General features: G+C 40.4%; 1 protein-coding gene across 11 annotated transcripts in view; it reads right to left on the bottom strand.

The window, feature by feature from the left end:
• The window catches only part of LOC127644398 (prominin-1-A-like), a 95467-nt gene that overhangs the window by 52724 nt on the left and 20102 nt on the right, over positions 1-22641 (bottom strand). For 7 of the 11 annotated variants that reach the window (XR_007970642.1, XR_007970643.1, XR_007970644.1 and 4 more), the window contains exons 2-7: positions 7458-7519; positions 5505-5531; positions 5066-5271; positions 1161-1281; positions 999-1062; positions 805-894 (exon numbers count right to left, since the gene is read on the bottom strand). Coding sequence is in view for 4 of the 11 variants with exons in the window: in XM_052127543.1 (XP_051983503.1) it covers positions 805-894; positions 999-1062; positions 1161-1281; positions 5066-5271; positions 5505-5531; positions 7458-7519 (570 nt within the window). In the remaining 7 variants the exon portion in view is untranslated. The remainder of the gene's footprint in view (positions 1-804; positions 895-998; positions 1063-1160; positions 1282-5065; positions 5272-5504; positions 5532-7457; positions 7520-22641) is intronic. The other 4 variants (XR_007970645.1, XR_007970647.1, XR_007970648.1 and 1 more) reach the window with 1 other exon arrangement.

Genomic DNA, 22641 nt, shown 5'->3' with positions numbered 1-22641 from the left:
AATATCAAGTTTACAGTGAGGCACTTAAAATGAAAGTGAATGGGGCCAGTTTTTAATTCTTCTTTTGAAACTTGTGAGCAGTAAAGTTGTTTATATTGTTGTTTTTACAGTGGTTTTAGGGTTTATGGAGTTACGTCGTTACTTGTCATGGTAACAAAATTGTAAAATTGGATCTAACTTTACACACAGAATAGGTTTTTAAGCAATTTTATCACACTAATATCACGTTAACACACATACTGCTTACATCTAGTGGCTACACTTTTGAAACAGTGAGTAAGATTGGCCCCATTCACTTCCATTGTAAGTGCCTCACAGTAAACCCAGATTTTTGCTTTTTTTAAAGAAAAGAAGAGCCAAGTCGAAATAAATTTTTGTGGTAATCAATATTATGCTACAAATGCTGTCGATTGAGCTTAACTTGTATTGAACTTATTGAAAATTTATTCTGAGAGTTGTCATGACTGAACTTGATTAACAGGGTTGAATACTTGAGCTTGACGAATGCAGTCAACATTACAATTTGTTATAAAATTGAGAAAATGGACAAATGACTCCATGTACTGGTCTTCCTGCCATGCTGCAGAAGGCGTCCAGATGATGTTACTTTGTAGATGTCCCAATTTTAAGTAATGTAATTTTTGTGCAATTATGGGGGACATTCATGTAATAACAGAGTTGCATGTAGCTAAATATTAAATATTTTGGTATTTGGAAAGTACACTGTATCTCAAGGTTCCTTTGACTCCACTAATCAGGGCTCTTTGTGTTTGTGTGCAAATGTGTATGTATTTGTTTTTGTACCTCCTGTCAAGCGAAGAGCATTGTCTAAAGCTGGTACCACCTCTCGCTCCAACTGGTTATGAATCCGTCTTCCCAGCAGAGGCCCAATATCTGAAAAAACAAATTGATAATAAACAAATGAATGCATAATACAGCCTCAGGATAACGTATAGTGACATAGAGACAAAACAGAGGAAGAAAGACAGAATACTTACTGTCTAAGTCTGATAGTACTTTGTTCTTAGCTGTTGTGTACTGTGAGGCAAGGTAGTCTATTTGCTATAATAAATGACGAGAAAAGCAAAAACAAAAAATATTTAGCTCAAGTGTATGACCAAGTGTCTATGTATAGGTGTGTTTCTGTGTTTATGGTTTACCGCTGGTGTGTAGTTGGCAAATGATTTCAAATCTTTTATGTTGGTGCCGACGAGACGTCTCGTACTCTTGATTTGAGATGTGATGTTCTGGTTTGCTGCGTATGCGATCACCACTCCCGTGCTGTCAAACAAACACAAATCCATTGCTCCCAAGTCATGGTATGACACTGTTATGTAGGTGAAGTAATAAGACAAATTGTAAATTTTGAAATTATAGCAGAGTGGATAGTCTAGTCGAATTTACACAGTGCGCCCTATCATGTCAATGCGCCGTTACACATAAAACACCACTCATTCTGAGGAGGGAGGATTTCATGGTTGATTAATGAATATCATAATCAGCATAAGGAGGGAGAGTAAAACAACAGGATAAATCACAGCACTCAATATGGCAGCAGCAAGAAATTCCTGCCATTACATATTGTTTTTAGAATACCAGCCTGATTTTTTTTTTTTCACATTTTAGAATAATAGTAAAGTTATCAAAATTATGGAATAACATAAATGGAACTATGGGAATAATTTTGTGACAAAACAAAATCCCAAATAAATGTGTTATATTTTAGCATCTTCAAAGTAGTCACCCTTTGCCTAGAATTTGCAGACATGTACTCTTGACATTTTCTCAAACAACTTCTGAGGTATAACCCTGGGATGCTTTTTAAACCTTATTGAAGGAGTTCCCATCTAAGTTTTTCTTTATTATTTGGTCCAAGTCATCAATTAAAATGTTTTTTTTTTATTATTAAATTGTTGTTTTATATTGAAATAAATTAAAATGGTGGCACAATTATATTTATGTCTACAAAACTAATTTCAAACATTTAAGCATATGCCTTCAGACAAAAAAAATTGAAGATCATGAGAAAGATTTTAGTCAAGTGTTATATATATATATATATATTAAGGTGATTTAAGCTAATGAAGCAAATCCCTAAACATGTCAATATTCCTGTGCCATATAATGCTGTCAGTGACGTGCAGTAATATCATCCAACCACAGTGTGGTACTGTTGTTATATTAACGCTGGTAAATTTAGTCATTCATTATACCTGATCTCAGAACAGTAAAGCAGAGGTATGGTAGTAATGTTCCCAGGTCATCTCAGTCATTTACACATAATTTACAGTAAATAGTGATGAACAAGCCATTAAGATATGAAAATAGCATCAAATGTCTCCTAGAACCTTGAGACACAAACAAGTGACTGTACACACACACACACACACACACACACACACACACACACACACACACAGCCTATACACCAGCACTCACACTTTACTAATTTAGTGGATATTACATAAGAAATTGTGGGATCATATTACAGATTATTGCTAGACAAACCTCATTCTACTTTCCCCCACTCTCTTTACTCTTTCTCTCTCTCTCTCTCTCTCTCTCTCAGTAAAAAAAAAAGATTTAATAAAGGCGAAATGTGATTCAACAAAGGAAGCCATAGAGAGAGAGAGAGAAAAGAAAAGAGCAAAGAGAGCAGATTCGCAAAGTCATGTTCTCTGCTCCCAGGCCTCATTCAGCACAATTACCGCAAACCTCTCAGTAAGTCCATCAAGACACACATACATACACTCACAGTGCAGTCTCTATGTCTCACAAATGCCCATTGTGACCCAAGAAACTGCTGTCAGCACTGTCACAGAAAAGAGAAGGGGACAGATAGGGGGACAGAAATAAAGAGGGGACTTTCTCTCCAGACAGACTCAGGGCTATCAATGTCACATGAGAATGTGTCTCTGTGTGTGTCATTCTAGACCACTGCAGGTATGTTCACTGGACTCTCTAGCAATGGTACAAGCTTTTTAAACCTCCAAAAACTGTTCTTCAAACCTTCAAAATGTCCTTTTATTCAAATTGTTTTATATAGTAATACATTTCTGAATGTGAATAAAATAAAATAAAACATTCATTAAAAAATGTCACTATTAACTTGGCACACAAGTTCACAGCCTATATTAATGTGGAATGTGTTTTATCACACAGAAGAAAGATACTATTTTGGATGATTAGGGTTCAGAGTAGCCTGTGACCTCTATTCTATTTCTAGGTCTAGCTGTAGTTGTTGTATTAGTATATTGATCTTTAACTAGGATCACTGGTCATATTTGCATGCAAATTAGCCCCCCCCCACCCCCCACACAGAACGGCGCATTTTATTAACTGACATAAACTGTTTTTACATTTTATTCAGATTCTTTTAAATTATAGTTTTTTTTAAGTGAATTTATATATATATATATACACTTTCCTTAAAGTCTTGGCTACAAAAAAACAAAACAAAGAAAGAATGAAATGATTTAACATTTCCACCATTTAACAGTATTTAAACGATTATGCCCAGGAAAAAAAAAAAACTGTTTGTTAAACACTCATGGATCTTGTGACCACTATGCTAACACTATATGGTGTAAACTGTCACAATGAAACCTGCCATTAAACAGCTTATTATAGGCTTTTCAGACTATTTAAACAGTATAACAATTATGAAAGTAAAACGATTCATAAAACTAAAAAAAGTTTAAAAAATATCACATATAAAACACATGCGACAACCCTAACCCTAACTCCTCGACCGTCACATGAACAAATCACTGCGAAGCAATCAACCATTATATACATTTTTATTTATTATTATAAAGTAAATAGTACTATAGTATTATAGTAAAGTAAATATTAAGAGTGTTAACCAGAAACAGGATGGGGAAAAAAGAGCAATCAAACCACCACATCCACACCATCTTTACAAACCACAACCAGACATCACTTCAGTCTATTACGATGGACCTCAGAGGATGAACTGATGCCAACTCCAACCATTAGACATGGGATATTTCATATGCCATTGCCTAAACCTTGGATTTAGGGTAGATCTCACCGAAATTACCAGCCGGTTGAACTGTGACGCACCTCACTGATCTCTTCCTGCATCACCTTGGTCTAATGATGGACTACACTCTTAAAATGGAATACATAGACAATCAGTAAATTGCCAACAAAAGCCTTCATCAGCCAACTAACAAAGGACAATGCATAAAAGTAAACTTCTGCAGTTAATCCAGGATGAACTTCAAAAGACATTAGTCATTAATCTTAAAGTGCTCACAAAATCTTTGTATAAACACTGGCCCTTAACACTTACTAACACTCTGTTTTAAAATAGGCATTTTGAATAAAACTTACAAAACAACAGCTAGAGAAAATATGTTTGTGTAATTGGACGGTTACTGAGATATGATAACTTCCCCATGTGTTAACTAGACCAGTCTCCCCTATATTTTTGCATTCTTTTATCACAGACAAAGCATATTTGTATGTATATTTTTATGAATGTGTGAAGTGTGTGAATTTAGTCAGTTAGTAATGTCTCACTTATAAACATTTAGCAGATTTACAGCCTCAAATTGTACCTAGAGGTACAAAACAGTTCCCTTGAGGGGTACCATCCAAGTGATGACCATTGACAGTTTAACACTTCTTTTTTTCCTGAGAGTGAAGACCTGTTGATAATAAACTTGTCTAAATAAATTTGAAGTGTCCTAACATCATAGATCTTTCTGTTGTTTTTCTAGATCCAGCTGGCAACATTGGTGCCATTTTGCAAAAACAAATTTGGACCACAAATGGTCGCCTCGCGCTCACACTTTCGCAACACACCCCACCCCCCAGTACAACAATCACGGAGCACCACGTAGGGTATCAATTTGACCAGCCTTTACATATAATGGCTGTATAATACAGTATATATATTAACTTCTTTTATGTTCTTAAATTCACATTTAGTCCCCCTCATCATCACACATCATTATTCTCTGCATAACAAATTCAGTCTAATAAGTGAAATGTAAAGATTATTGTATCCTAAACTCTGTTTGTGAGGAAGACTCACCTGAGGAAGATGGAGGTAGCTATGAGTGAGGCCATGTAGAAGCCTCGTTGGCAGTCAGCATTCTTCTTATGTCTCTGATGCATCTCACCCCCACAGTTCTCAAAGCAGCGGCACACACAGAAACCCAAACCCACAATCGGCATCAGCAACACAAACAACACCCCCAGAACAGTCAGGACTATGAAGCCAAGCTCATAGTAGATAGCCTGAAGATAGGAGAGGAGAGAAGGAAAATGTTGCTTGCTGTACTAATAATTAATGCAAACAACTAATGAAAAGTACAGTATAAATGTAATGTGAACAACAGAAAACAATCACAAAGAACAATGCTTGTCATGCTGGCATTTTGGAGTTAAGACAGAAAGAAAGAAAGTGTGTGTGAGCATGAAATAAGGGTCATGAACTGTAAGTCATTAGAGATGTTTGGATTTAACACTACCTGAAGCAATAATACAACATTCTCTGGCTGCTTTGCCATTGGGTTGAAGAGACATCATTTGTGTGCATGCCAAAGGTAAAGAAAAAGTAACAACTGAGATTGGGACATGTGATCACATATGACACAAAGTGAACTCTTTCATAGGTTATTCGTAGATATTCTAAAGTGTACACATTGTTTTACATTTGGATAAATACTGAACCGTACAATTTGTGTGTGTGTGTGTGTGTGTGTGTGCATACTTAGCAATAGTTTGGAGACAAATGAGAAAAGAGATGATATTAGCATAGGATATTATCAGGCAAAAGTATTCATCAATAAAAAAAATTTTTTATAATTATTATTACTCTAGAATGCGAAAAGTTTTCTTTTATGGGTAGGGTTAGGGTTTGGGTCAGGGCCTATTGTAATAATAATAAGCGTTATATATAAAACAATAGAGCACAACATTCTGGTAAGGGTTAGTGTTAGTTAGGGTAAATTGTAAAATCAAAGGTATATTCTTCTGTTGACGCCATCACTGTCAAACAAACAGCAGCAAAAAGCTCTGCAGCAACCACACTCCCATGTTGCACTGTAAATGATGCAATCCAAACAGTCTCACTACAGTCTCCAACTACTTACATATTTGTTTATATCTGAATAATTTTTACATTGTTTTTAATTTGATCACGTCATTCGCAGTGCATCATGGGTCTGCTGTTTATTCCCAGAAAACATGAAAAACGTTTCGAACACAGTCTTGTACATTTGTCTTTTTTATATACTTTTTTGCTTCAAATCAAAGTTTGTAATGTTGTGATTCACCTCAGAGCTGGTTCATTTGAGTCAAACAAGTAAATTTACAACCAAATAAGTACATTTGCTTCGATTTTTTTAAGGCAATCGGTGTACATGCTTTTTTTTAAGTAAGGTTAACTAATTAGAATTGACAGTGTAGAAGCATTTTGAGCACTTGGGACGGGGGTCCCACTCAAGCATTTTGCCATTTGACCGAGGGGGACCCCCTTGAGCATTTTGCGGCTTCAATACACTGTGCTTTTTTGTTCATATGTAAAAGGGTTTTAGATGCTGTCAATGTGTTGATTTTGTAGCTACATTTTGATGTCTATCCAAACATATGAAAATTAGAACCACACTACGTACGATTACCTATGAATACTATTGACATTACATTGTGTATATATACACAGTAGAACTGCACAGTTAATGGTCAAAACATCGCAATCTCGATTAAGACACACATGAGAACTCATTTCTAAATGACAATGTTTGTGCAATTTATATTAATGTTCCCGTGGTGTGCATTTGTCAGGTGGTCAAATTTAAATGACAAATTCACTTCTAGACGCATTTTAAAATGTTGATCTTTTACATTTTATAAGGCATCAACAAAACACAGCGCTCCTACATCAGACACTAACTAAAAGACATTTGTCCAGCACAGTGCTTTACAAACTGCAGGGTGCCGCTTTGTTCAGTATTTTAATAGACAACGACCGATGCTTAAAAAATACCGGCATTACCCAGATCTGACTAAATTCGAGTACCCGTGCGCTGTTTGATCACAGCTGGCTGCTTTAAAACTCTCACATGTGTGTGTCTGCCTGTGCGTTGTGTCTTGTGATGTATGCAGAGCTCCTGCACGAGACTCTGCACTGTTTTTAATCAAAATACCCCTTTAGTTGATATTAGTGTAAACACAGCTGTTAATGAATTACCAGCGTGAACAGATGGGATTAAATCTTGAATACCTTGGGGAGATATTAAAGCAAACACAGCCATTAATGTATAAGCAGACGGGACAGATTCTTCAAAGTGTTAGATCTGTGCGATGTCTAAATGTATATAAGCTGCATGCTGTCTGTTATAGGCATTCAGGCATTTTTACTGCATCAAATCACTATTAATATATATCTAATATTCAGAACAGTAACACACACACACAGACACCTTCTTGTAGTCCTCCTGTTTGATTCCTCCCATGTTCTGCTGGATAACCTTAACAATGAGATCTGCAACAAGAAATTCAGCAGATTATTTTTAACTAAATAAAATGATTTGGTTACTATGAGCTGAACAGAATAGAAAAGACATACATATAAGTATTTTTCTAACCGTGATACTATCAATGAAAAATTATGAGATCGTTATTATTCTGCAAACAGCAGCAAAAAGGGAATGAATGACCACTTCACACAAAGTCCCAGTACTTGTGATTTAACCCTAAAAATATACACCATACTAGATAATTCTGAAAATTACTCTATGAGTTGTGATCACTTGTTTAACTGACAAATGAATGATTATAGCCTGGTGTACATTTAAAATATGTGTAGTGATTTGTAATCACTTCTAACTAACAAATCAATGATTATATTCTTTAATCTTGTATAGTAAATATTCAAGGCTTAACTTGATATTATACCCCCGACAATCAGGTTTCTCATAATGTGTATTGTTTTATCCATGTTGTAAAACCAATGAATTAACCAGATTTGTAACCAGGGATTTTCATGTTTTGTTACTTACACGTGCAATTTACAAGAAAGCATGTCACATTTAGAATGTAAATGTTTGCTTGTTTACGTAGAGAATGTTCATGACAACGAATGTCATGTCTCTTGCACTGCTTTCAAGATATAAAAGTTCATGATTAAACATGCACTATTTTGAGTGGGAGTTGAAAGAACCCTCCACACAAAGGATTTTAAATCAACTTTTAAAAGGACAGACCAGTCGAACATGTGACTCTAAATTCAATTTCTGATTGGCTCAGGACACCATTGGGTTGCGGACAATTTCAGTTCAAAACATTCCTACCAGGAAAGAACTCTCTTGAATTGTGCTTCTCTCTTGCAATGCTCTCTTGGAACCGTTGCTTGGTCTCCTCTCTTCGGCTATCTTGCTTCTTCCAGATCCTCCGTGCCATGTAGAGTCCAAGGAAAACTCGGGACTAAGTCCCGAGGTAGCCTCTCACTCTCTGCTCTATGGTTCAGACACCCAACAGGAGTCGCGAGTCCTCCTTGCAGAAGGCCTCACTTCATCCATACAACAACTATCTACGATCATAACAGAGTCCAAGACATCGACGGAAGAACTTTCTACAAACGCCAAAGAGTCAAGCAACATGACGAAACGCAACGCAAGGAAATGCAATGACATGCAAGTACTTCTCCAGACTTTGGCTAAAAATGCTGGTGTATTAGTTGAATACTTTGGGTAATCCGATTGCAAATCGATTTAGACACAAAGAAGGATAAATGGTTCTTAAGACAATGTCAACAGATTCCGAAAAGTTCATTTTATCTTTATTGATCATTTATTTCACATTCTGTCACTTTACTCACAACCCTGTTTCATGTTGTAGATTTATGTTTAGAATAGCAATAAAATTTGTCAGTATTCAAAGATCATTTGGCTGTGGTATATTTTGATAAATAATCTCATCCCTGTTTTTAAAAGGTTTCACTTCAAAGCTGTACCTAAATATGTGTGATATTATTTTCAATAAACCATGAGAATAATATTACTCCAATAAGTTAATTAATTCTAATTCCCTTATTAAAGCTAATTCTTTACAATAGAAATTGTGAGTGGATACGTAATACAAGAGACGTTATATTACGATTTTAATGGTGGAGTATTTTATTCAGACAAATAATCTAGTTATTTGTCATTTATGTTTATTATAATGGTTGTTGAATGCGACTAATTCCATTATAAATTTCCTTACATAATAATAATGTAGAATAAGGACAGTTTAATTTAATTCCTATGTTACCTTCACAGCTTTCACGCTCTCAACCGTAGTTAAGAGCGAGCTGGTATAAATATAATGTCTTGGCTCGTAGCAGGTAACTTGCTTATACTGCCCTACAAAACAAAAAGGCAGTAACTGCATTTTTGGTCAAAAATGAGTTATTATCATTTTCATGACATTCAAGGCATCCTTTGTTATGTGACAAAACATCTTATCTCAAATGTGTGTCGTTTTGGAGAAAAATGGTAGTCGTTTGTACAGTAACTAAAAGCCCTAGTGAAACAAAGCAAGAGTACAGTAACATCCATTACTGTATTCTTGTTATGTTTTACCTAACAAAAAATAACCGTGTTGCTGCGCAGTGAAGTTACTGTTTCCATGGTGAACACACACAGCTGACTTCGCGGCATCCTCACGGGACGGTTTTAACATTTGCGATTTCACACTTCTAACTTCACACAAATTTTGTTTGAGATGGCACAAAGCCGGGGAAAGAAGATGGTCGAAATGGCATTGAAAAGAAAATACCCGGAGAATGGTAAGTAACAGTGACAGATTAAACATTTAGAGGCTAGGCTATCACAATATAAACACCTGTCAGCCACCAGGGCGGGACTTCCTCTCAGAGGTCCATTCAGATAGCATTATGCTAATTGACAGGCGATGTTTTAAATAGCTTTGCTTACCTGCCCCTGATCCTCCCTGCTCCTAGCTGTAACTTTATCCTCTGTAACTTCACATCATCGCTGATGCCATGTCATCATTTTGTTGTTCATGTCACAAAGTTATAATCCAACCAGCGGTGGAAAAATATTCAATAACTAGAAAAGCATGTGGTCCTATTCAAAATAAATTTTCCCAATTTGGGCCTTGACACAGCTTAGCAATGTGAGACTTTAAGCAGCCGTTTCAGCATCAGAACAGCTTCTGGGTGGAAAATATTGTCCTAAAATGGTCAAATTAGTTTGGGTTTGGTATATCCATGTTCAGGAAAACAAATGGTTCCAATTATTTCAAATACAGTGTATAACACACCCAGAGCCCAAGTTGTGGCAAAATAGTTTTTGGAGAATCTGTAGTTACCGCCTTTTTCCTTGGTATGGTGCCACGTTTTTGATAAGTAATACAAAGCAAGAATACAGTAACTGCAAAATAGGGGTAAAATATCAAATTAAATATGAGGATTGATATGTACAAAGAATAAGCTAATATAAAGTAACAAAACAGCCACATGTCCAATAATCTACCTACAACTACTTAGGCTGGATGACAGGATAACTTTAAAGTCATTTTTCTCAGTTCTGCACTCTGCGTAGTTACTGCCTTTTTGCTTTGTAGGGCAGTATAGTGGTCCGGGCTAACAAAGCTGAAGCACACCACGCTATAGTCGTCGGTTGGTTTCACTCATGAACTCTGCTTTATTATTTTCAGCGGTAATGTTACACATTCACGGGCATACAAGGCACTTTTCTTTACAGCATTCAACTGGAACATAGCCTGCGTCACTGCTACGTCTGGACCGTAAACTCAGACTGCGTCTGCTATACTTTTTCTTGTTTATTCTTTCGTATCCACCTGCCCACTGCGTCACACATACGCATTCTTCAATACAAGAAACCTTAAAGGGGAAGCAGAGATGATAACACTACCCCCACTCTGGAGAATGATTAAACCTTTAACATATCTCCAGCATCATTACCCTGTAAACAGAAAAATATTAATTAGACAGTCACTATACACACCCAGGATGCTATAACAAAACTATGCGGCCCACTAGTATCCAAATTACTGACTGTTGATAGTAAACAATTATATTAACCCCATACCAACTTCACATTTTTAACCTCAACATAGTCAAGTTACTTTGGTAATAATACAATACTGGAACTCTTTTGGTTTTAACAATACAGGAACTCTTTTGGTTTTGACAATACAGGAACTCTTTTGGTTTTGACAATATAGGAACTCTTTTGGTTTTAACAATACAGGAACTCTTTTGGTTTTGACAATACAGGAACTCTTTTGGGTTTTAGTTTGAGGAGGGCAGCGATCCGCCTTCACCCAACCTCAAACAGATGCTCAGTGAACAACCCAATCACCAAACATCTCAGGAGCTCTGCGGACCCTCCGGGGTCGACGCCGAAGTGTGGAGTTCAAAAGAGGATGAGCAGCTTGCCCCCTGACCTCATCCAGTGAAGGCTCAGCCGTGTGGCAAGGTAGCTGGCTGCTGCTCGGTGAAACCGCTGATGATGGTGGTAAAGAGAAAAGACCTGGAAGGGACCCCACCACAGGGTCCTTTGTCTCTGGTGATGTGCCCCAAAGGTCAAGAGGGCTGATATCAACTTCTGAAGAGCTAATGTCTGACAACGGGGTTGGCGCCTCCACTGGTGCCCACATTTCAGCCTCTTGCAAAACCCAGTCGTTGTCTAGTGCTGTCCTGGAGTGGTAAGCTTTGAGTTTGTCATGATGAACGACTTTCATCTTCATTCTCGGGCCCCTTTTTATTCGGTAGACCAAATCGTCCAGTACACCCACCACGAAGTACGGACCCTCGTAGGAAGGGAGGAATTTCCGCACTTTATTCTTTACTCTTTTTGTGCCTTTGACCAGGAACCATACTGCATCACCGACTTTGTATTGGACTCGTTTGGCATGCTCGACAGATTTTCCCAGCGCCTCCCGGGCCAACTGGTGAGATAGCTCGAGCCGTTCCCTTAGCTGTACAACATAGGTTGACGGGGTAGCACTGTTGTCTGGGTCAGGTGGCAACCCAGCAACAAGATCCACCGGCTCTGTAATTTCCCGTCCGAACAACATCATATTAGGCGTCAGGCCTGTGGAGCTGTGTTTGGTTGCACGGTAAGCCATGATTGCATATGGGGTCATAATGTCCCAGTCCCAATGACATTGTTCTGCAGTGGTGGCTAGAATTTTCTGCAGGGTGGCATTGAAACGCTTTACTTGGCCATCTGACTGTGGCCGAAACGGCGTGGTCCGTGTCTTGTCGATTCCCAACAGCTCACACATCCCCTGGAACACTGCTGACTTGAAATTGGTACCTTGGTCGCTGTGCAGGCACTGTGGAGCTCCGTACCTACACACCCACTCGGAAACAATCTTTTCAGCCACTGTCGTTGCTTGTTCGTTGGGAACAGGATAGGCTTCCACCCATTTGGTGAAGTAGTCCTGTACCACTATTATGTAGCGGTTGCGCCTTTCAGTTTCATTTAATGGTCCCATTAAATCAACTGCGATCCGTTCGAAGGGGGCACCAACTCGCACTGTGCCCATGGTGGCTTGAGGTGTTTTCTCGGGCCGGGCTTTCGCAGCACAACGGGTGCAAGTGCGACACCACAGAGTGACGTCATCTCTCATATTGTACCAGTAGTACCGGGCCTTGAGACGTGCAAGGGTTCTTTCCCCTCCAAAATGGCCACCGACTGGACCATCGTGCAATTGTTCTATCACTGAGGCGCGGTACTCTCGAGGCAGTAAGATCTGTGGATAGAACACCCTTCCATCCGTGCAGTAAAATTTCCTTAGCAAAACTCCGTCTTTCTGATAGAGCCTTTTCCACTGTGACCAGTAAGCTTTGGTGGCAGGGCTGTTGGGTGCTATGTCAACCCAGGGTGGCCTGCCCCTCCCCTCGTCCATCCACTTCCTCACTGGTGCTATACCTGGGTCAGCTTCTTGGGCACTGATTAACTGCTCTTGGGTCCAACCACCGAACAGGTTGACTTGGGCTGGTCCACTCACCCTGTAGACACTTGGACGGAATGAAAAGACAGCTTGATTGTCACTGAAAGTGTCCACTACCCCCACTGGTAGATGCTTAGGCTCAACTGCGGGGCTGTCTCCATAGCTACCTTCGGGCACCACTACCCCCACTGGAGGTTGCTCTGCAGGAGTTTCCCCAGCATCCTCTGAAACTGGACTCTCAGCCATGTTGCACTGAATCCCTTTGTGCTGAAACTGGTTACTGAAGCTAGGCTCTGGCACTCTGCATGAGCACAACGTTCCGCAGGGTCTTCTGGAGAGCGCGTCTGCATTTTGGTGATGTCTCCCTGGGCGATGGACCACCTGGAAGTCATACTCTGCCAGTTTCCCCAGCCAGCGAGCAAGCTGGCCCTCAGGCTCCCTCATCCGAGTCAACCAGCGTAGGCTGCTGTGGTGAGTACGTATGATGAATGATCTCCCTAGCAGATACTGCCGGAAATGAGAGGTAAACTCGACAGCTGCCAGAAGTTCTCGTCTGGTGGTGCAGTAGTTTTGCTCAGTGGCTGACAATCTCCTGCTCCCATAGGCGAGTACTCTCTCCTCACCTTCTTGCACTTGGGAAAGGATTGCTCCAATTCCCCAATCACTGGCGTCCGTGTCGAGGAGCAACTGGCCACTGTCGAGGGGATAACCCAGCACGGGTGCTGACATCAGCCGGCTTTTCAGCTGTTCAAACGCCCCCTGGCACTCGTCCGTCCAGTTAAAGCGTGCATACTTTTTGGTCAGCTCGTGAAGGGGCTTGGCAACAGAGGCAAAATCTTTGACAAAGCGTCGGTAATACGAAGCCAGGCCGACAAACTGACACACTTCAGCTACGTTTTGTGGTGTGGGCCACCCAGCCACCTTTTGGATCTTTTGGGGGTCAGTGGCGACACCTTTGGCGGAGACTATGTGCCCCAAGTAAGCCACTTGCTCTCGGAACAGGACACACTTTGAAGGTTTAAGTTTCAGATTGGCTGCGCGTAGTCTGCCAAACACTTGACTAAGCCGCTCTAACATTTCAGTTCCGTCCCGCCCCAGGACAATGATGTCATCGAGGTAGACCAAGCAGGTCTCCCCACTACAGCCCGGCCAGGACACGGTCCATGAGCCTCTGGAATGTGGCCGGCACATTGCACAGTCCGAACGGCATCACATTCCATTCGAACATGCCCTTACGGGTGCAGAACGCAGCGGCTTTTCGGGCTCTTGGTGTCAACTCCACCTGCCAGTACCCTGATGTTAAATCTAGCGTGCTGAAGTACTTGGCTGTGGACAGTGTGTCTAAGGTGTCCTGGATGCGGGGCAATGGATAAGCATCCTTTATGGTTCTCTCATTTAGGGGCCTGTAATCGACACATAATCGCAACGTCTGATCCTTCTTCCTCACCATGACTATTGGTAAAGCCCAGCTGCTGTTGCTGGGTCAAGCCACACCTGTGTCCAGGCTCTGCTCCACCTGCTGGTCTGCTGCCGTCTGTTTGTCCCTAGCCATCCGGCGCGGTTGCTGTTTCACAGGCGGACCAACAGTGGTGAGGATATCATGCTGCACGAGGCCAGTACATCCAAGGTCCGTGGGCCCCATAGAGGGCTTACAGAAAACAGAAAACATCACTGTAAGACCGTAGCGGGCTGGCCAACCTCGCCTGGTCGCCCTCGGGCAGACTAGCACAGCTCTCGTCATACAGGACCTGCAGGTGGCTGGGTAAAGAAGCACAAACAGAGTTAATAGGTTCAGGGGCTAATGAGGCCAGAGGCGGCTGGGACTCCACCTTCCCCACCACCGCGGCTGGCTGTAGAATCCCTGCCACAGCGCCCCTCTTCAAAATGACAGGTAAGGCACCAAGGTTGAAAACTCTGATGGGAACGTTGGTGGATCGCTGCGCCCGTACGATGATGTGAGCCACTAGGACGTGATGCTTTTCTATGAAACCCTTGGTTGGGCTCAGCATCAGGTCTCCCTCAGTAGTATGGCGCAGGTGGGCGGTGCCAGGAACTACATACTCACACCCGACTCCAACACTGTTGTGCGGGCCACTCTGACAATGTGTACCCGGGGCTGATGGTTTTGGTTAAAACGAGGTACCTTTTCCCCGAAGAGGGTTATCTCACGGTTACCATAGTCCAGTTGGGCACTTGTCTGATGTAAGAAAGGGTGCCCCAGGATAACCTCGGTGTTCTCTGCTGTGTCAGCCATAATAAAGTTCACATTGGTAGCCCTGCTCTCGACTTGTACTGGTAAGTTAACCTCCCCCAGAACTGCCAGCCCACTAGGCCCGATGCCCTGCAGGACCTGTGCGACAGATGGCTCTATTGGGGGTCTGGACTCTGCAGGAATAGAGCTAAAGAGATGGAGGGGCAACACATTCCTCCGCGCACCAGAATCAAGCAGAGCACACATTTCCAGTCCATATATCAATATTTTAACACACATGTCGTCTCCCTGACTCGCAGTACAGGTGACCACTTTACCTGTGTCGGGTGCTGTGTTCTTGTTGACTGTCCGGCCTTGCTGTCTGGGTCGTCGGGGGGAAGGGCAGTTCTTCTGGATATGCCCTAGACCGGAGCAGTTGTGGCATTGAAAATCCCCCATTGGCATTTTGACATTTGTGTCTCTCTTCTGGCGCCACTGCTAATTAAATCCTGGAGCCCTCTCTGGCGAGTTGACGGACCAAACCTCTACCCCCACTGGCTCCACAAAAGCTGGCCTGCTGTTATTTTCACGTACTACGGTGGCCCTGGCTCTCTGATTTACAAGACCGCGTTGGCCAGGCTGCATGAACTGTTGACTGTTCTGGCGGCCCTCTTGGTGGTCTTGTAGCTGTGTGCGATGTCATATGCTCTGGATAGGGTGCGCGGCTGCTTTTCCAGTAATTTCTGCACCACCTCGGCGTCGGCCAGGGCGTTGGTGAAAACCTCCACACTAATGGCATCCTGCTCCAGCTCGGTACGGTCAGCATACACAATGGACACTTTATCGTAGATGTCATCCCTTAATAGGTGCAGGGCTTCGTTCTGCCCCCTAACCCTCTGCCTCAGTTCAATGCCGATGGCTGCCGCATGGTCGGACCGAGGCCCGTAGGCGGTCTCTATTTCAGCCACAATCCGCCGGTAGCTCCAGCGGTCAGACCTGGGGTTTTTATGGACGATAGCTCCAGCCGTGCCAGTCAGGCTGAATCTCAGTTGAATCGCCCTTGTCGTTTCCGACCAATGGTTTGCCCTTGCACAGCTTTTGAACCGGTGAATAAAGTCTTTCCAGGAGCCCATTCCATCAAAATGACCTGGCTTTAATATTGGAATTCTCTCTTGATATTCATAATGTTCATCGTCACTAACGTCCACTATTTCAACATCCGGCGCTGTGCGTGATGACCGTGGGGCCGACTTGGCCCTTTCCACAGCTGACTGACCGTATTGGTATCGATCACGGTGTGGGGCATAGTTATCATTGTAGCTCATTGCTCCACAACGTTCCACGGGCCGGGGCGTGCAGAGTGGAAAAGGTGTTGAAGTGAACTGGGAGGGCAATGCATGGAGCTGGGAGAAAGGGTTTTGTATCGTACAGTTCATGGAAGTGAACGGGTTAGCTAGCTGCTTAATGGCGCATTGGGCAACCGTTGGGGCGGGGCTATTTTTGAAACCGTGCGGTAAAACTGCTATGGGGCTGGCTGTCATATGCGTTGAACAGTCACAGGTTTGCTGATAAAAGTATGTGGGCTCACCATCTGTTGTATTCTGTGGTTCCACGGGCATTAGGAACGGGTTAGTCAACCGTGATGGCGGTGGTGTGGGGGGCAAAGCTAGGTTGAAAGACAGCATCCGGCCGTGAACAATAGCTCTGTCCGCGGCTAACGTTTGCTCCATGCCAGCCGCGAATGGGTTAGTGCCGTCGGCATATCGGCCGTCCCCGTGATTATCTTGGTCCGTATTAGTGTCTCTTATATCCATTAAAAATCCCGGACGAAGCCCAGTGTTACCTTCACAGCTTTCACGCTCTCAACAGTAGTTAAGAGCGAGCTGGTATAAATATAATAACTTGGCTCGTAGCAGGTAACTTGCTTATAGTGGTCCGGGCTAACAAAGCTGAAGCACACGCTGTAGTCGTCGGTTGGTTTCACTCATGAACTCTGCTTTATTATTTTCAGCGGTAATGTTACACATTCACGGGCATACAAGGCACTTTTCTTTACAGCATTCAACTGGAACATAGCCTGCGTCACTGCTACGTTTGGACCGTAAACTCAGACTGCGTCTGCTATACTTTTTCTTGTTTATTCTTTCGTATCCACCTGCCCACTGCCTCACACATACGCATTCTTCAATACAAGAAACCTTAAAGGGGAAGCAGAGATGATAACACCTAGCTCACATATTGTTCCTACATATAATGGTGGAGGTACGCGGGCAATTTAAACAAACCCGTGTACATTTATATGACCAAAGTGCTACTGTTCAGTGCATATTCCTCTCTCTCTCTCTCTCTCTCTCTCTCTCTTTTTAATGGCTTAAATTTAAAGGGATTCTGTGGAATTTTTATGAGAAATTATGAGAAAGAACATTTAGGATGCTTTAATGTAATGGTACTGTATGTGTAACTCTCTCTGTGACAGTAATAGTGTGCTGTGATTCTTGGGATTGTTCCACATAATTTTAAACGCTTGACCTTGCTGAAGATAGTTGAATAATGTTATATAGTTAATCTAATTTTAGTTATCATAATTATAGCTATTACTAGCATGCTAATAGCTCCACATTAGTGCCTATTAGGGCCAAAAATATCTCTTTTTGGTGCTCAATGGGAAGAAAAAGAAAGAAATGGTAAATCATATGGTGGTAATTTCTTCTTTAAAAGATCTATTGTAATTAGATTAGCCTGCATGAAAGGTGATTCAATGTTTTTTTGTGTGTTTAAAAAAAGAACTATGACAGAATACATGTGCTGTAAGATTCACCCAGAAGTTACGGACACTAAGTCCTGCTACGTCATGCTACAACATCAGCTTAGATTAATGTTAATCACAGACCTGCGCAAAGCGCTGCAGGTGTCTGATGAGATATTGCTATGTTAACAGTGCAGCGACAGTGATGACATCAGAGTCTTGTGCTTGCTGCTAATGGTATTGCTCTGCTAACATATGTCACAAACCATCTGCTTTGCCTACATAGCTGTGTACAGTAGGCCTACATTTGTTTATAATGTTTAGATATGCCCATGCGTTTAGGTGAAACACCACCTGATAGCTATTGTTAGTCTTCAACACACTCTAACACAGACATCCATTAAAAAGGGTTGCAGTCTATAAAAAATTTTGTTTATAGTTTACATTTGGCATTTGGCAGACATTTTTATCCAATGAGCCTTAAAGTGCATTCATTGAATCATTCTTTTACGGTAACAATGTTATTATTCAATTCCCAAAAACTTACTTAGTGCTGTAATATTATTATTTAATGTTTCTATAAGTCCAACATCAGATTTAAAGGGTCTTATCATGAACAATAAAATTTGCAGAACTCCAAATTTCTTCACCAGTCGAAAAAGACCATCTATTGAAACTATTGAAACATCTATTGTTTTTGTGATGTCATACTGTAAGTAGCCTATAAATACATTAACACCTGATTGCCCAAATGTACACAATTTATAAAAATTTACACATAAATTATGCTTATTCATTACACAGCCCATACAGTTACAGTCAGGAAATATGGAGGAAGTAGGATAGATGCTATTATTATAAATTCATATTATTCCAGTTGATAACTAAGAATGCTGGCTTTGCAAGGAGGCTGTTATTGATGGATGGGGCAGCGCCAATTACTATTTTGGACCAAAATCAATGAATCAGCATTTTTACTCAATTCACATGAGAAGACCGCATTTAAACAGAAGTCTTAAGGGTATAGCTAGTAGCAAATGTTTAATAAATGTCAGAGTGAAGGTATGAAAATATTGTGGGGAAAAATGTATTATATGACCCTTTTAATAAGGCCATTGAGACTGTCAGAATAATTTAGATTTATATATAAAAAAACATATATACAAAATAATGAGCTAAACTTAATGCAGAACAGTGTAACTATTTTGAGAGAAAGTCATAGACTTAACACATTTTACATTATCTGAACCAAACACAGTGTTCATGCATATATATAACATCCCTTTCAGGTGTGTTACTGATGGCAAATGTGGAGAACTCACAACATCTTACCTAGTATGATCAGTATCAGTCTTTTTGTAACACATTATTGTACAGTATCATATTATATTTTACTATAAATACTATAGTAATAGCATCGCTATTAAAAGGCAGCAGCTTACTGAGCATAAATATAAAATGGCACCTCTGTCTATGATCGTTTACTAATAATGGCAAAATGCTAAATACATCTGAGGCTATATTGTTATAGGGCAAGTGTGAGTGTGTGTGTGGGGGTTTTGGTGGTTTACGAGGACGATCTTTTAGGTTACAAACTGGTAATTACAAGGGTATTAAGCTATTAATGTGGCTTATGAGGACGTTTCTATTGTCCCCATAATTCAAATTGTTTAAAAAACACACTAAACAATGTTTTTTGGAAAATGTAAAAACGCAGAAAGATTTGTGTGAAGGTTAGGTTTAGGGGTAGGGTTAGGGGATAGAATCTATAGTTCATACGGTATAGAAATCATTATGTCTATGGACAGTCCTCATAAGGATAGCCGCACCTACATGTGTGTGTGTGTAGCTAAAGTTTGAGGACAAATGTGTACCCAAAAGCAAGCAAAATCAGACAAAACCTCCCAAAGGAGACATTTTGGTATTACCTCATATGGAAAAATGATCCATACTTAAATTAAATGTTTTATTTTTTTTTCAAATTTGAATACTGCAAAAAGTTTTCTATTACGCTTAGGTTTAGGGTGTGGGTTAGGGTTAGTTTATAGTAAACAGTAATTATATAGTCATTATCAGGTTTGGGGAGTAACAAGAACCACACATTATAGTGACCACGAGGAGGTTACCCCATGTGACTCTACCCTCTCTAGCAAGCTTAGGAAGCCTGACTGGAGTCACTCAGAACGCCCTGGATTCAAACTTGCGACTCCGGGGTTGGTAGTCAGTGTCAATACTCACTGAGCTACCCAGGCCCCCAGGGAAACACTTTCTTATTACATATTACATTCATATGAGCAGACAGAGGGCTCTGTTGTGAGTGAATAGGAGTATATGACCTCAGGGAGGAACTTTCCCTTGGGAGCTTAGTAGAGGAACAACAGCATGTTTCTACGGCTTCACAGAGAACAGTCAGAAACAATTTGACAGATGAAACAATTCCAATAAACGCACGATTACAAGGATATATGGTTTGGCAATGTTTTTTATGCGGTTTGGGTGTTTTTACAAGACTAAAAGATATTTACAGAATATCAGAAATGCTAACCAATATAACCTTAAGCATCATATAGAAAGCTAAAAATCATACAGTTTCTGCCTCATTCTGCAAACAGAATCCACATACGATCAGAAAAAGGTGTCTTTTTGAACAGTCTGTAGGGTTTTGAAGTAAGCTTGGAGAAGCAGAAATAGATAATCTTGTGTAAATTGCTATCTGCAGATTTAGCATTATGCTAAGCTAAAATGATATTTCTAGCCCTTACATGCACCTGTTACCAGTTACAATTATATTTTATTTTGAATTCTGTGAAGAATTTTTTAGAACAAAAAATTCTCTAGTAACATAGGTATTAGGGCAACGATGTACTACAAAAATTCTAAATGAGAATTTTGGATTGTTTTCTTAAAAATAGTATTGTATTGTTATCCTTTAAACATAATATATTTACTTTAGAGGTAACACTGCATAAGCTATTTAGACTTTTTTCAGAGAAAAAAAAGCTGTCTTGTTTATAGGCAAAACAAGTGAAAAAAATCTGGCAGTGCGGAAGTATTCCGAAGTATTTAGAATACGTTGCTGACCTCGAGTAATCTAACGTAATATGCTAAAAAACACATTTTATGTAATGTAATCTGTAATCTGTAGTGGAATGCATTTTAAAATTAACCCTCCAACCCTAGTCATTATTATTAGTAATTATGATTTTTATAGTAATTATAGTAAGCTTTAAATAAAAGCCATAGAATGTTATGTCCCCATTTAAATAAACATGTACCACAAAAGCAAGTTTGGTAGATGTTAAATCAGACAACAATTGAAATACTTATTAGGTTTGATAAAAAAAAGTGTTTGGACACTTTCTGGTTGTCAAACTTAATGGAACATGTACATAGTTAATGTGCTGAACTTCACATGTGGTTACTTTTCAGGGCAACTGTTCTAAAATTACCGTCAAAAAGTTGATTAAAAGTAATTACAAAAATATAAAAGAAAAGTAAAGTTGGTTTTGAGAAAAGGTCTAGCATAATTTGCCTGCAGATGCCACTTGTTTTTTAATCAAATCTTAATAAGTGTCCAAAACAGTGCATCCGGAAAGTATTCACAGCGCTTCACTTTTTCCACATTTTGTTATGTTACAGCCTTATTCCAAAATGGATTAAATTCATTATTTTCCTAAAATTCTACAAACAATAATGACAATGTGAAAGAATATTTTTGCAAATGTATTAAAAATAAAAACAAAAAAAATCACATGTGCACAAGTATGCGGAGAGAGGAGAACCTTCCACAAGAACCACCATCTCTGCAGCACTCCACCAAACAGGCCTGTATGGTAGAGTGGCTAGACGGAAGTCACTCCTCAATAAAAGGCTCATGACAGCCCGCCTGGAGTTTGCCAAAAGGCACCTTAAGTTCTCTCAGACCATGAGAAACAAAAAGCAGAATATCATGTCTGGAGGAAACCAGGCACTGCTCATCACCTGGCCAATACCATCCCTACAGTGAAGCATGGTGGTGGCAGCATCATGATGTGGGGATGTTTTTCAGAGGCAGGAACTGGGAGACTAGTCAGGATGAATGCAGCAATGTACAGAGACATCCTTGATGAAAACCTGTTCCAGAGTGCTCTGGACCTCAGACTGGGGCGAAGGTTTATCTTCCAACAGGACAATGACACCAAGCACACAGCCAAGATAACAAACGAGTGGCTACGGGACAACTCTGTGAATGTCCTTGAGAGGCCCAGCCAGAGCCCTGACTTGAACCCGTTTGAACATCTATGGAGAGATCTGAAAATGGCTGTGCACCGACGCTCACCATCCAACCTGATAGAGCTTGAGAGGTCCCTCAGAGAAGAATGGGAGAAACTGCTCAAAAATAGGTGTGCCAAGCTTGTAGCATCATACACAAAAAGACTTGATGCTGTAATTGGTGCCAAAGGTGCTTCAACAAAGCATTGAGCAAAGTCTGTGAATACTTAAGTATACGTGAGTTTTTTCATTTTTTATTTTTAATACATTTGCAAAGATTTCAAACAAACTTCTTTCACGTTGTCATTATGGGGTATTGTTTGTAGAATTTTGAGGAAAATAATGAATTTAATCAATTTTGGAATAAGGCTGTAACATAACAAAATGTGGAAAAAGTGAAGCGCTGTGAATACTTTCTGGAAAAACTGTACCTTTAGGGGCCAGTGTATGTACCTACATCTAATTTTGCAGTCATACTGAGATTATT

The sequence above is a fragment of the Xyrauchen texanus genome, chromosome 5 (assembly GCF_025860055.1).
Source record: "Xyrauchen texanus isolate HMW12.3.18 chromosome 5, RBS_HiC_50CHRs, whole genome shotgun sequence".
Lineage (NCBI taxonomy): Eukaryota > Metazoa > Chordata > Actinopteri > Cypriniformes > Catostomidae > Xyrauchen > Xyrauchen texanus.
Note: the sequence above shows the minus strand (reverse complement) of the source record. Positions and strands in the feature narration are given on the sequence as shown.